General features: G+C 51.7%; 1 protein-coding gene across 3 annotated transcripts in view; it reads left to right on the forward strand.

Moving 5' to 3' along the window:
- Positions 1–13,784, forward strand: part of agap1 (ArfGAP with GTPase domain, ankyrin repeat and PH domain 1) — a 158,748-nt gene that overhangs the window by 124,833 nt on the left and 20,131 nt on the right. For all 3 annotated transcript variants that reach the window (XM_066688570.1, XM_066688568.1, XM_066688569.1), the window contains 3 exons: positions 10,088–10,242; positions 11,346–11,436; positions 11,867–12,089. In XM_066688570.1, coding sequence (XP_066544667.1) covers positions 10,088–10,242; positions 11,346–11,436; positions 11,867–12,089 — 469 coding nt within the window. The remainder of the gene's footprint in view (positions 1–10,087; positions 10,243–11,345; positions 11,437–11,866; positions 12,090–13,784) is intronic.

Raw genomic sequence — 13,784 nt, forward strand, 5'->3', positions numbered from 1 at the left:
CTCCTTCTTCTGATCTTTTTTCCTCTCACCCCCGTGCCCCGCCGACTCGTCTCCCTCGCTCTTCTCCGGGGGGTTGGGCTTTGTGCGGCGCTCCCTGAGCCGGGGTACGTGGGGCCATTCGTCAGGGAGGCACTTAAGTGAAATATTATAAATAATCTACAGTATTGAAATCTTTTATCAGCTGTGTCACTTTCATTATTCAATAAGCGATTAGTAACAGTCTCCCAATTTAGCCATTAAACACTTGTGCGTCGTGCCGGCGACGGGTGTCACGCTAGCGGCCGCATGAAGGATGGCGCTGTCACCGCCGTGTTATTCATCGAGCCTCCCCTCGCCCAGGTAGAGGCAGGCCGCCATGGCCAAGGTTTCATTATCCTCCGCGCTCAGGGGTGAGAGCCCTGCTCCGCAAGAGGCGGCACTTAAGCCGTGATCGGTCTCTCTCTCTCCTTTTGCAAACCCTGCTCTCGTTGGCTTGGGTGTTGTCTGCGGCTCAGTGAGAGTTTTCCCCTCAGTTTCACCGCGGTGCCGCGTCATAATCGTGAATGAACAGTGCGCTATCTTTCTCCTGTGATTCACAAAACTACACAGCTTTCTTTGGTTTGTGAGGCAGTCAGGGGAACCTGAATGGATACCTTTACTTTATTTTTTAAATGAAGCAGGTGTATCCGGAGACAAAGTGTTTATCTGTGCCGGCAGACCGTCGTGTGCAGCTGCGGCCGAGCGGGGCTTTCATGTGGCCCGGCCCTCCCCGCGGCGGGGGGTCTCTAATTAAACGCTACCTGCGCTCGTCCCCAAAACAAAGGCTGCACAGATTAACTTTCTTTATTCGTCTTCCAATCTTCCTTTCTTCTCTTCCTCCGCTCTCTCTCTCTCCCTGGAGCTCCAGCCAGGGAATCGTGTCAGGCTCATATAGGTGGCTGCCCTGATCAATACAAACATTCCCGATCTATACGGGTACTGAAGAAAGGATCGGGAAATTACATACCGAAAAAAAATCCATCCCAGTGCACCACAGCTTGGCATTGTGTGAACTTTTATCAGTGCTTCCCAGAGCAGAGTGCGGTGGTCTGCTGATCACAGTAAAACAATTACAGCCCTGCTGGAGAGCGCTAAGTACCCCTCATTAAACAATTATACCTTTGATTAGCTAGTTTTAAGTGACTGGGATCTTTGAAATGCAATAGGGGCCTTCGGAGGAGCCCGGGAGTGATACGGGGGTCCCGCGGTGAGCCGGGTTTGAACGCTGCTGACCCGGCGCTTCCTGAACTTGAAGAAGGGGGAGGGGAGCCACGGCGCAGGGAAAAGGCCACCAATTATTATCACAGGAAAGAGAGACGACTACTGAGATCACAGCCACAGCAAACTAATACAAACGGCAGAGACTTCACCCGCCGTGACTGAAACCCTCTGTCTCTCTCACACTTTTTTGTTGGTTTGCGCAGCTCATTTTTGTTTGTTCTTTCGCTAAGTTTTTGCTGCCATATCGGACTCCTTCGTGGGGGGGAAGTAGGAGAAACCGCAAGCTGTGGTTGTTCTCGGGAGCCCGTGCCAGGTGTTCGGTGGTAACACTTACCGCTTGCTTAGGGGCATTAGCAGGACCCCCGCGCCCCCCATTGCAGTGTTTAGCGGTGAGTGAATGGCCCGATCAGTGCGGATTATAAGATACAGTTACCGAAAAAGACTGCACCAATTAGTGTCACAATTTCACCCGTAATTTTACCCTATTCTGAGTAAATTCACTGCCTTGCCGCCCCCCCACCGCCCGATCAGTCTCTCTCGTTCCTCAGCGCCTTCTCTGCACGCCAAGTGCCCACTGGGAGGGGAATTACACATCTGGACCGCTAGCACATGTCGGTATCCCATGTTCGGCGGAGACTGATGCGGGGGCAACGATCGCGGCTAAACTAAATTAAATTAAATTAATTTCCACGGGAAAGTAATCGACCCAATTTGGGCTTTTGCGGTCGCACAGCATTTCATCTGGTGACGAGAGGACAACGTCTGCAGTTTCCTTTCTTAATTTTGGGTTATTTGCTCGTTCGTTTGTTTGACTTTAACGAGTTTAGCACACGCAAGCCTGTTGTTTGGTGGGGGGGGGGGTGCCAGGGTGGGAGTCTAACTCATTATTGAAACCATTTGAGTCTGACACGCCTTTGCTCTTCATACCCGTCCCGGGGAGCACGGCGTTTCGTGCTGCAGCACACGTCCTCCTGGCAGAGGCGGGGCTGAGGCCGGACCGGGAAGGGAGGAGGGATGCAGGCGGTGGCGCCAGGGATTGTGGGGCTGCGGGGTGCCGTACTGTGCCGTACCATGGGTGTAGTCCATGTTAAAGTGTACTGATCGTGTGCTGTGATTCGATAGTTCACCCGTTGTTGTACCTTCTGTTCTTACTGCGCTTTTTTTCGTGGTTTGTGTCTCGTACTCGTGGTCAGGTGGCGGGTGGGGACGTTGTGCTGAGGAGTAATAAGGCCCACTAGGTCCAGAATGTGTTCTGCAGTTTAGAAAAAACGTTTTATTTTTAATATTAACCACAAATAAAATAATCTTTCATTTTCAGTTGCACAAGTACAAAAGTCTCTATTTGAGAGTCTCTTTTTACTGAATAGTAATAGTGAAATTATGGAAGATATCTATAGTTTATATGTGTATTGCAACCTTCTTTGTATTTGGTGTGTGTGTGTGTGTTTGTGTGTGTGAGAGTGTTTTTATGCGTATTCATTTCATTTTAAGCGCTGCTTGTTTTCGATGTGTGACAAATGCCCCTCGTAGCCCCAGGCTGTGGGAAAGCAATACAGAATCAAAACTGGAGGCAGAGAGGCCGACGAGGAGATGGACAGCAAAATAAGTGGTTATTTAAAGAGTGTAAAATGTTCCTTATTAAGCGGGTTTGAGCCGCACCGGCGTGGCGATGGGCTGTGAATGCAGGATACGGCCCGGCTGGGAGCTCAGCGCTGTCGGGGCGGTCTGCGGTGCTCTGTGCCCCTGCAGGTGCTGCGGGATTGAGACCGCTCGGCCAGCTGGACTTGGTCTCTCAGGGACAGGAAGCGCAGTGCGGTCTGTGTCATCGCCCCGTCCTGTAGTGTAACTAAGTGCACTACAAACCTTTTCTTCGTCTTCCTCTACTTCTAGAATACAGCAGAATAAAACAGTTGAACGTTTTCAGATCCCTCGCCTCTCTGCATTGTAATTTCCAAAGATTAGGAAAGCAGAAACTGGAGGATTTGTGGTACAGCCACGAGCCGCAGAACCCTTAGATCAGCAGACTGGGGGGCCGGGATCGTGTTCGGCTCCCACCCGACACGGATCCCCCTCATCCGTGGCTCTGACTCAGCCGCTGATTGAGCCCCTAAGCGCCACGCTGTTTTCCTGACCACTGAGTCTCCCACATGCGTGCTGTCCCTCTTAAGATCAATGAGGCGGCGGCGCTTTAAAACGACTGTGCCGTCTCTGCGGCGTGTAACGGCTCCTGGTGAAGGTACATTAAACTCGCAGGAGAGCCGGGAACCACGTGGTGCCGTGTCCTCTGGCGAGCCGGTGGCCTCTCTGATTCTGGGGGGGAATTGACTTTCGCTTTAACTCATTGTCTCTGCTTAGTGGATTGTAATCCACGTGATTTAACTTGGTAAAGATTTTGTGGCACCAGGGGTGGGGGCTGCATTACTCACTGCGTGTGCCAACGGTGCTCTGGCGCACTGGTTTGTTTACATACTTAATAGTTTTGCAGATTTCAAGAATGGGGTTTGTGTGTGTGTCTGTTGTGTTTACATCCTAGAGATCGCTGTGAGTCTGGATGTGCTGTTGAGGGATTGGTTGATGGCACGCTGTTGTTTACTCTGAATTGCTTGTGGGCCAGAGGAACAGCCGATCTGGAGACGATGGACAGTTAGCTGAGGAGTCGTAGAGAGAGGGACCCGGCATCCCTTTGTGGACTAAAGGACACAAACAAATAAATAAATAAATGTGATCCTCCGCAGTGTTTTCCGGTGGGGTGTGTGTGAGCTGCTGGGAGCGTGTGTTTGTTCAGGACAGACACGCCAGTGCTTTAAAATTGCATTCCCGACTCCCTCATTGCAGTGCTGCTGGAGAGGGGGATATTATTATTATTATTACTTGTATTATTATTCTGCACCTCAGTTCACGGTTAATGACGCGATTACACGGCAGACTGAGCTCGGCCCAGGCGCGCTGTCGAGCCGCGGCCCCGGAGTCGCCGCGATGCTTTCTCGGCTGCCGTCTCCCTGGCCTCCCTCCCTCTGGAGCTGCCCCAGTGTGTCGCTGCTCCTCACCTGGATCAAATACCTGCCCCCCCAGCACTGTGCCTCTCACCCACCCCCCCAGCCCTGCTTAGCTGCCTAATGCTTCGCCCGGTTGTTGCTGTTTTTTGACGTCTTATTTCTCCCCTTTTCTGTTTTTCTTTCTTTTCTTCTTATTTCCTGTTTTTGTGTTTTGTTAACTCTTGTCTGGTTGGTTTTTTCTGTCTGTTTCTGTTCTCTCTCTCTCCCTCTCTGCTCTCCGGATGCAGCCAAACGTAAAGCGTGGAAACTAAACCGTGTCGGTAGCCTGCGCAACATTTACAGCACTAACAGTGCCAACACTGAAGGTAAATAACACACAAGAGCGCAGCTGCCCTGCTGCGACCGACACAGTCTGTGTGTGTGTGTGTGGGTGTGTGTATATATACATATACATGCATAACATATGTATATGCAGTCGCACATCTCCCCAGCCCGAGTCCCTTCACCTTCAGGGATGGAAATGATCCATTAAACAAATACAAACATCTCGTTTCGACCAGTTCCCCTCCAGCATGCGGTGTTCGTTTGTTCATTTATTTCTGTTGATAATGATTTTAATTTCCTGTGTTTCTGCGAGTGTAGTTGTGGTGTTGTGCGTGTGTGTGTCGTCTGTGCCGTACCCCTCTGTGTTGTGCAGCAATTTCTGAGCCTTCCCTGTGTCTGTAGTGCGCTGATGTTTAAATTACTGGGTACGAGTATTGGATGGTGGGGGGGTTACAAAATCCATTTTTCCTCCTGTGTTTTTTTTTTTTTCCCCTTTAACATAAATATATATTTATCTGTAGATGGTGGGCAAACCATGTAATATTTTCCAGGCTATTACCGTTTTAAAAGGGTGCGGATAATCTCGAGAGTAATGATCTGTGTCTCAATGCGATACTGTGTGCTGTGACATTTAAGTACAGTCTTTTAATTTGTTTCCCTGCCTCCCACTCCCCCCACCTTCCTGCTGCTCTGTATATTTCTGCCCGTTCCTCCACCGCGCCGTGGCGCCGCGCCGGGCTACGATTGGTCCCCGCCAGGATGCCGGGTCGTTTGCATGTGCCACCCCGCTTTTAAATTGTGTATATTGTTTTGCCGTTAAAGGTTGTCGGTGTCAGAGTTCACAAATTGACTCAGCTCGGATCTCCGGTGGCTCTCGGGGCGGCAGCTCTGAGCTCTCGAACGTCAGCGAGATTAGCTTTGTGGTTTTATGTGGCGGTGGTGGATGTACACGGTTGTTTTTCTGGGTTTTTAATGTGTGTTGTAGTGCTGAATGTATCCGCAGCCTTTCGTTTGATATAACAGTCTAGTTTAATCCATATTGTTTATTAAAATACCCCTCTGCTTCGCTCACGTCCTTTCAGAGAGTCTTTCAGAGTTTAACAATCCAAAAGGCGATCACTGCTGAATAATCATCATTTAATGAACAATATTTATTAAATCAGATGAAAAACTGGATGAAATAGTTCCAACAGAGTGTGAATACTTTAAAGATATTTAATGTTTTCTGTCATTTATAGCTTTTAATTGAATAAACTCTTGTGTCAGTTCTTTGTGTGTGCGCGCTGTGGGGGGTGTCAGCATGCGATTACTCTGATTATTATTACTGCCACAGGGTTTCGGGGGAGGGCAGTGAGAAGGCAGGGCCCGGATCCCAGTACCAGGCTGGTAATGGGCTCACACACCGGCGCCCCGGCCTGCAACGGGCAAGTGTCCCCGGCTCCCGGAGGAGATGCAGACGGGTCGCCAAGCGCTGCCTGGTGCCCTTTCCTAGATTATAAATATTTCTAACGCGTTAATCGACTCCCATAATTTATGCCTCAGCACCACAGCTTTCTGGATTGTTGGTTTTCGTAATTGTCAACCATCCTCCCCTCGCCACCCAAAAGAGCGAAATTTAATTATGATCAGAACATTGTTCCTGACCCCGAGGGGCCTTGTCGGTGTAATAAGGGGGCCTGGTCTGGGGGGGAGACGGGATGCTCCGGCGCTCACAGGAGCTACGACATTAAAAAAATGAAAAGGTCGCAGACACCTTCTCGTCGTGCGTCGGCTTTGTTTTGCCTTTTCCCTACTTTTTGGTTTTCATTGTATCTCTTGCCCGACGGAAGAGCCAGGAGTTGCGAATCTCCAGCCCGGTGCTTTGGCTCAAATTGGCCGCCAAAAGCTTTCCGTAACTCGCAGACAGATTTGCGGTTTATCAGTCAGACTTGTGTCCCGGTCAGTGTTGCCTTCTCTTTGCTTGTTATCTTCTCACCCCTGTGCTGTAGCGAGTTAATTGAACCTGCCGCGGTGGGACAGGAAGCTGGTGACCCGTCGGTCCTCTTAATTGACCGCACATACATTGGACGGGCTTGGACTCTACTGCACTATTCTTTCCCGCACCTCAGATTTCTTCCAGAATGCTATTTTGCGTGACTGTGGTGCAAAGAAGATGCTATTTTTACTTTTTTCCAACAGACCAGCGAGTCTGCATGCTCTGTGGAGAGGCCAGTGCCTCTTCCTGTCAGGGCTCTTGCAGTAATTTGGCTACAGGGCGCCTCTTCCTGTCCCGAGCTTGCCTGTCCACCAATCAGACAGTTGAGTCATGTTTTAACACAAGTGGCTTTGTTGCAGTCGAAGGGTGCATCAGCCCAGAGGTGGCTGCGGCCCGACTCGTCTGAAGGGACTCCAATTAGTAAAATTACTAAGAGAACAGAATGGACTGTTGGCTCCCATGGCTCAGTCAGAGGGGGGAGGGGTTGTGTGTGTGTGTGTGTGTGTGTGTGTGTGTGTGTGTGTGTGTGTGTGTGTCTGAGCTCGACTCTACACTCTGCACTGAACAGAGCATTCAGGGATTCGCTGTCAGCGTTCTCGCATGGTGAAAAATGGATTCTAATGTTTCTATTCACGGGTAAATAAATGATGCACAATTGCATTAGCCTCCTGTAGACCATTGCGCTTCCTATAAAGCTGGGGTTTGAGTGCGGTTTGGGTTTGAGACAGAAACTGACTAACAGACAGATAGATACACAGAATAAATAGATTGATACACAGATGGTGTGATTTTATAGTGAATTAGGTAGAGAGTTTTTAGTTTGTCCTGTTCACATTCTCGGGCCTCGGTGCCAGTCTGTGAGCTCCAGTCGGAGGCCACGGTAATTGCCCAGCACGCTCTACAGAGGGTCACAGCATACCCATGCTCACCGTGCTCACCGCGCTCACCGGCCTCAGCTCGGGCGGTGAAGTCCTCAGTGGCCACCAGGCCTTAGGATTGCCGAAGTCCCCGACACACCGAGTTAGACACACTCTGTGTCAGATCCCACGCCGCCGAGATGTGAAAAGAGAGGACCGGGTGTTGATTTAGAAAAAGTAAAAATAAATAAACTTAACAATGGTGTTTCAGGTCATTGTGGTGCCTCCGTGTTTGCGCCCGGTCGTGAAGCGTGTCACAGGGTGCGTGCCGGCAGCTGCGGACAGGCGTGTGCCGCTGAGACTGAGCCAGGGCTGGAGCCGCAGTCTGCAAACCATCATAGAGTCCAGCTGCAAGAAAACGCCGTCAGTGACGTCTCCTCTTTGAGTTTGTTGTGAAGCCACCTGCACAATTCATCGTGGGGAAGAGCTGCGGTAGTTTCCTGCCAAGACCGAGACCAGGGAGGGAATGGGGGGGCGCCGCTCGACTTCTCTCAGGACCAGGACGTGATGGAGACTTTGTTGAAGGCAAGGGAAGAGAGAGTCTGTAAATGTGTGCTCCCCACAACCCTCGCCAGAATAATGTGGCTGAAAGCGAACCGGTCTCTCACCGCTCCGGGACATGAAACTGTTTTCCTGGTGCTGGCTGATCGCAATACCAGGCAGCCGGGGTGACGGGGGTTCAAGTGGACCGGCCCCGGGCTCTCCCTGCCAGGGGGGTAAATCAGCTTGACCTCCCTCTTCCTTCGGTCCCACCCCAGCTGTAGAGCCTAATTGCAAACAGCAGGACCCCCACCGGACCCCGTGTGTGTGTCGGCTCAGCTGTCCAGGACAAACCCCCACCACCTCCCTTAACTAGGAGACCAGAGTGGAGTAAATGTTTTCCAAACCCACAGTGACAAGTCAGCTTTTTTTCATCCCCCCTCCCTCTGTAATTGGGTGCAATTTAGCATTCATCTGCTTACATTTATCACTAATTCTCCCGTTTTTCCCCTTTTTTGTTTATTTTTTATTTATTTTTTGGTGCAATGGTTAACCACTGTTGCCATTTGGAGATTTGCTTTTAATTTAATTTATTTTTTCGGTAGCAGTAGCCTGTGTGAACATATCTCGGTGTTCTGGTGTCGTTTTCCATTGCTGCTCCATCGGGTGGAAAGGATATTTAAAGTCGTGGCATTCGGTGGACGTCTTTTCTAAAGGCAGGCGGTGTCCAGTATCGGCGCTGCTTTAGTATCCGGTGAAATCGGTGGCCGTTGACACAGGAACCGGTTGAGAAGTTAGCGGCCCGTTCTGACCGCGACCAACTGACTTTGAAGCCTCTGTCTGCCTCTGTCTTCTCTCTGGTTCGCAGCAGCCCGTCCCCCCGCCACATGCGGACCCCCCTGGCACCTAGCCGTCCCTCTGACACCAGGGAAGGCAAACACAGGAGCCCGAGGAGATGGGGGGGCTCTCTCTCGTCTGCGGGGCCGTGGTGATTGCCTGTTCATTATGTAATTGCCCAGCCGTCCCTCCCCATCCCTTCAAATTGTAAACAGAGTCCCCGTCGGTGTCTGATCTCCTGTTTCCCCAGAATATCACGTTTCTCAGGGCCCCTTTGAACACCAATCATTTGAGCACTGATGCCTCATCAGCGGACATCCTAGTTAGAGACATCTGTTTGCTCCTGACGGCGTTTTGGTATTTTTTCTGAATCCTCTTTTGTTGCTAACAGTTTCCAAATGTGACCCCCCCCCATGCCTCTGGTCCTGCAGCCATTTCACTATGTAGATGCCAGGGTAATGTGATCCTAATTGGCCCTTGATTGGCCCATTAACCTATTTTAAAGTTTGGCTAGTAGATCCATATGTCACCTCAGAAAGTCCCTTGATTGTAATCTGATTGACCTTTGCGTTCTGCGCCGTCAGAGCTGACAGTTCCTCCGTGTCAGAGAGCCCGGGGCGGCCGGGGCTGTGATCCTGCCCTGCCATCGCCCGAGCGGGGGGGGTTGGGGGGCTGAGGCAGGAAGTGCCTCTCGGTGTCCTGAAGCAAACAGGTGTCTGCCGCCGGGCGAGAGGCGGTGCCGGGGAGGGGGCCGTGTGTGCGGAGGCCCACAGCACGAGAGAGAGCAACTGCGGCCCCTTGTCCATTGCTCTCTCTGTGGGCCTCGCCATTAGCACCGTCACTCAGAGCAGTGCCACACACGTTCAGAACATGAGAAAGTCCAATGGAGAGGAGGTCATTCGGCCCATCGTGCTCGTTTGGTGTCCATTAATAACTAAGTGATCAAGGATCCTATCCAGTCTGTTTTTGAATGTTCCCAAATTGTCTCTTCAGCCACATCGCTGGGGAGTTTGTTCAGATTGTGACGCCTCTCTGTGTGAAGAAGTGTCTCCTGTTTTCTGTCTCGAATGCCTTGAAGCCCAATTTCCATTTGTGTCCCCGGGTGCGTGTGTCCCTGCTGATCTGGAAAAGCTCCAGGATTTCGTGGTGGTGGTTGTTTCTTCCGCACATATTTGTTTAACCAGCGGTTGATTCTGCCTCTCTGAGGAACATCACAATGTGCGTGTCTGAGTGTCTGTTTGTCTGTGTCCCTCTGGAAGCCTGGTGGGTTTTTGACCTCTCTCTCTCTCTCTCTCTCTCTCTCTCTCTCTCTCTCTCAGAACAAGAGGAGAACTTCGAGTTCATCATCGTGTCGCTCACGGGGCAGACGTGGCACTTCGAGGCGACGTCGTACGAGGAGCGGGACGCCTGGGTACAGGCTATCGAGAGCCAGATCCTGGCCAGTCTGCAGTCCTGCGAGAGCAGCAAGAACAAGGTGCCCGTCGCCCCGGGGGGCTTGGGGGCATTGGGTCTGTGGGGGTGCTGGCGGACATGGGTGGGGGTGTGGGGGGGAGGTTCAGGGAGGAATAGGGGGCCATGGGGATGTGCGTCTCTGGGGCTTCTGTTGAACTTTTTTTTGTTTTTCGTCCCCGATGTTTTTGTTTTGTATATTTCCTGTCCTGGGCTCTTCAGTACTTTCCTTGCCGTCCCTGTAAGAGGACCGCCAGCCTTCGGCCCCCTCCGTCGAGCGGGGGGGCCCTGTCTCTCGCTGCTGCTGTGGTTTTAACCGCGCGGAGAGTAGTGGTGATTCAACACAGAGACGTCCCTCGCCCGGCTCGCAAAAATATATTTTCCTTTTCCCCCCGTTGTAATTATAAATGGCAATTATTGTAACTTAAACAGACCCCAAGTGCTGCCATTTATGCCCCCGCCCGAGCTGAGCGGGGGTTTGGCGGCCGTGATTGTGTTGATGCCCGAGGGCAGCGCCGGCTGTATTCTAAATATCTTTCCCATTTATTAGGTTTCTTGTTTTTATTTATTTACTCATTTTTGCCGCGTTCGAGTCGGGAGTTGCCCATGTTCAGATCACAATATCCAAATGGCTTTCTGTCAGTCCGCCGCCCGCGAAGGTTACGAGAGATGTGCCAGGAGGCAGTCGAAACCTCATTGTGAAATGGCAGCCAGGAAGCCATCGCCGACTGCAGTGACGGTGATCTGCGGCCCGTGCTCTGATGTGGGGGGGGTGAGGACGCGTTATTAGGGGCTGAAATTGGACGGCAGCCGCGCGGGGAACGAGTGGCACGTCGGCTCGACAGCCCAGCCGGTGTTTTTCTGTAGGGAAGGCTTTTCACAATAAGGTTACTTAATTAAACACCCAAACTAAAGAAATGTGTCCCAGGTATGAAACGCAGCCGGTGGAGATCTGGCCTCTCCTGTTGCAGGCTGAGAGGAGACTCATCAGTGTGAGCGATTGAGTTTTTACACTCGCGCCTCTTCCACAGGGGAAATGCCCCAGGGGTAGGGGTTGTGGGGCAGGTTGTCGGGGGGGGTGTTTCAGAGCAGGCTGACCGTGTGACCCGTGTCTGTCTGTCTGCACAGTCTCGCCTCACCAGCCAGACAGAGGCCATCGCCCTGCAGTCCATCAGGAACCTGCGCGGGAATTCACACTGCGTGGACTGTGAGGCCCAGAGTGAGTATGGCACTGTCACACACACACACACACTGGATTATCTCTCTCACACACACGCATGCACACACACGCATGCGCACACACACACACACACACACACACACACACACACACGCACTCACACACACACACTGGATTATCTCTCTCACACACACGCATGCACACACACGCATGCGCACACACACACACACACACACACACACACACACACACACACACACACACGCACTCACACACACACACTGGATTATCTCTCTCACACACACGCATGCACACACACGCATGCGCACACACACACACACACACACACACACACACACACACACACACACACACTGGATTATCTCTCTCACACACACGCATGCACACACACACACACACACAATGCCTCCAGACTCTCGCTGACCCTGTCCCCCCACCCCCCCCGCAGACCCGGACTGGGCCAGCCTGAACCTGGGGGCCCTGATCTGCATCGAGTGCTCTGGCATCCACCGGAACCTGGGCACCCACCTGTCCCGTGTGCGCTCGCTGGACCTGGACGAGTGGCCGCTGGAGCTCATCAAGGTGCTGTCGTCCATCGGCAACGACCTGGCCAACAGCGTGTGGGAGGGCGGTGCGCAGGGCCGCATGAAGCCAGCCCCCGACTCCACCAGGTACGGCCCCTCCGGGACATCCTGCCCCCCCCACACGGTCCCTCAGAGAACGGGGAACGTCGTCTTGGTTTCTCTTCAATTACCTAATTGTTTTAATGGAATATAGCGCCTTTTTATTATTATAACTGTTGTGTGCCTCCCTGAGAGTCCGGCTCCTGCACAGCCACCCAGCCGGCTTTTTGGGAGTAAAAGTCCCGTCAGGCAGTAGGGCATCGGGGGTGACGTTTAGGGTTGAAACCGGGTGCTCCTGCACCGCCCCCCCCCGGCTCAAGCAGCCGTCACCGGCAGCCGCGTCAAGTAGGGGGCTGTAATTATCGCCTGCTCGGGCGGCACCGCCAGGCCACGGCTGGTGATCGTTACAGATTAGAGCTGAGAGCGGTGCAGGGATATCGACTTCCCGCTCCTCTCCGGGATCATTAGTCACGAGAACCACCTTTTAATTACTCCCACCGAAAAAAATCTCTCCACTATGGATTGTGTTTGGCCTCAATTTTTTACTCACCGTCTCTTCGGTGTTACATTCATTGTTTTTTTTTCTCCCCTCCCTCTCTCTCTCTCCCTCCCTTTTTCGGAGGCATGCAGCTCATTTAGTGTCAGAGCGCAGATTACAGTGGGGTCAATATTATCTCAATTAACCCCGGCCTCCTGCCAGAACTTTCCACTGATTTCACTAATTACTATCAATAGCACTTATGCAGAGGTGGCGTCGATGGGGCCCGCTCTCACCTTCCCCGGCGCTCGGCTCTCCCGGCCGACGGGCGCTCGCTGGCGGGGGGTGGCACGGAGCGGCGGAGGTCATCCTCGGAGCCGATTGAAAGATGGAGTCGAGCGATGTTGTGTAATCCGGCGTCTGCTTCATCTGTGACACAATTTGTTTTGGTGTCGGCGCGCTTGCCATTTATTGCTGTAGTCTGGGTGTCTTCAGTCTGCTCTGATTGGTCCGTCCGTCTTTTTGTTCAGTTGGCTTTTTACAGCAGTTTTGTTGTCTGGTTCAGGTTGTGTCTTGAATGGGATAAATATACTGGATTGTATCTCCAACCTGTTCATTGTCTTTGGACCTAAAATAATTAGTGTCTTTGCTATATTTTTGTTGTTGTTGTTGTGGTTCAAAAGCATTTATTTTGTTTGAGGAGACGGATGGTTCAGTTATGAAGCGGTCAGATGTGCCCTGATATATCCTCCCGACCTGCAGATATTAGAAATTTGCAGGAGAGAGTGTGTATGTGTTTTTGGGTGGGGGTTCTGTGCATTTACAAAGTATGTGTGTGTGAGAGAGAGTGTGTTTTGAGGGGGTGGGTTTGAGATGTTGACCCTCTCCCAGCTGCGTTTGGGTGGCATCTGCTCCCCACATGTCCTTTCCCTCATTAACAAGCTATTGAATTAATTAGACGCTCCTCTCAGCAGCGGCGCTCGTAACAAGCCGCTGTCAGTGTCCAAATTAGCCCTGATCATCAAGGATAATTTCCTTATTAAGTGCTGCTCGCTCCTCTCCTGGCGTGTCGGTCCAGTCCGGGACAAGCCAAGCACCCCCGCCACCTCTTCCCAATTTAGTTTTTTTGCTTTAATCAAAAAATCAGTGACTGTTGGGTTATGTTGTGTTACTGGGGAAAACTAGAAAGAAGACGAAGATATTTCTCACACACAAAAACAACAACAAACAAAAACACGTACAAAGACTGACGCCGTCGTGTCACG

The sequence above is a fragment of the Amia ocellicauda genome, chromosome 16, assembly GCF_036373705.1.
Source record: "Amia ocellicauda isolate fAmiCal2 chromosome 16, fAmiCal2.hap1, whole genome shotgun sequence".
NCBI lineage: Eukaryota > Metazoa > Chordata > Actinopteri > Amiiformes > Amiidae > Amia > Amia ocellicauda.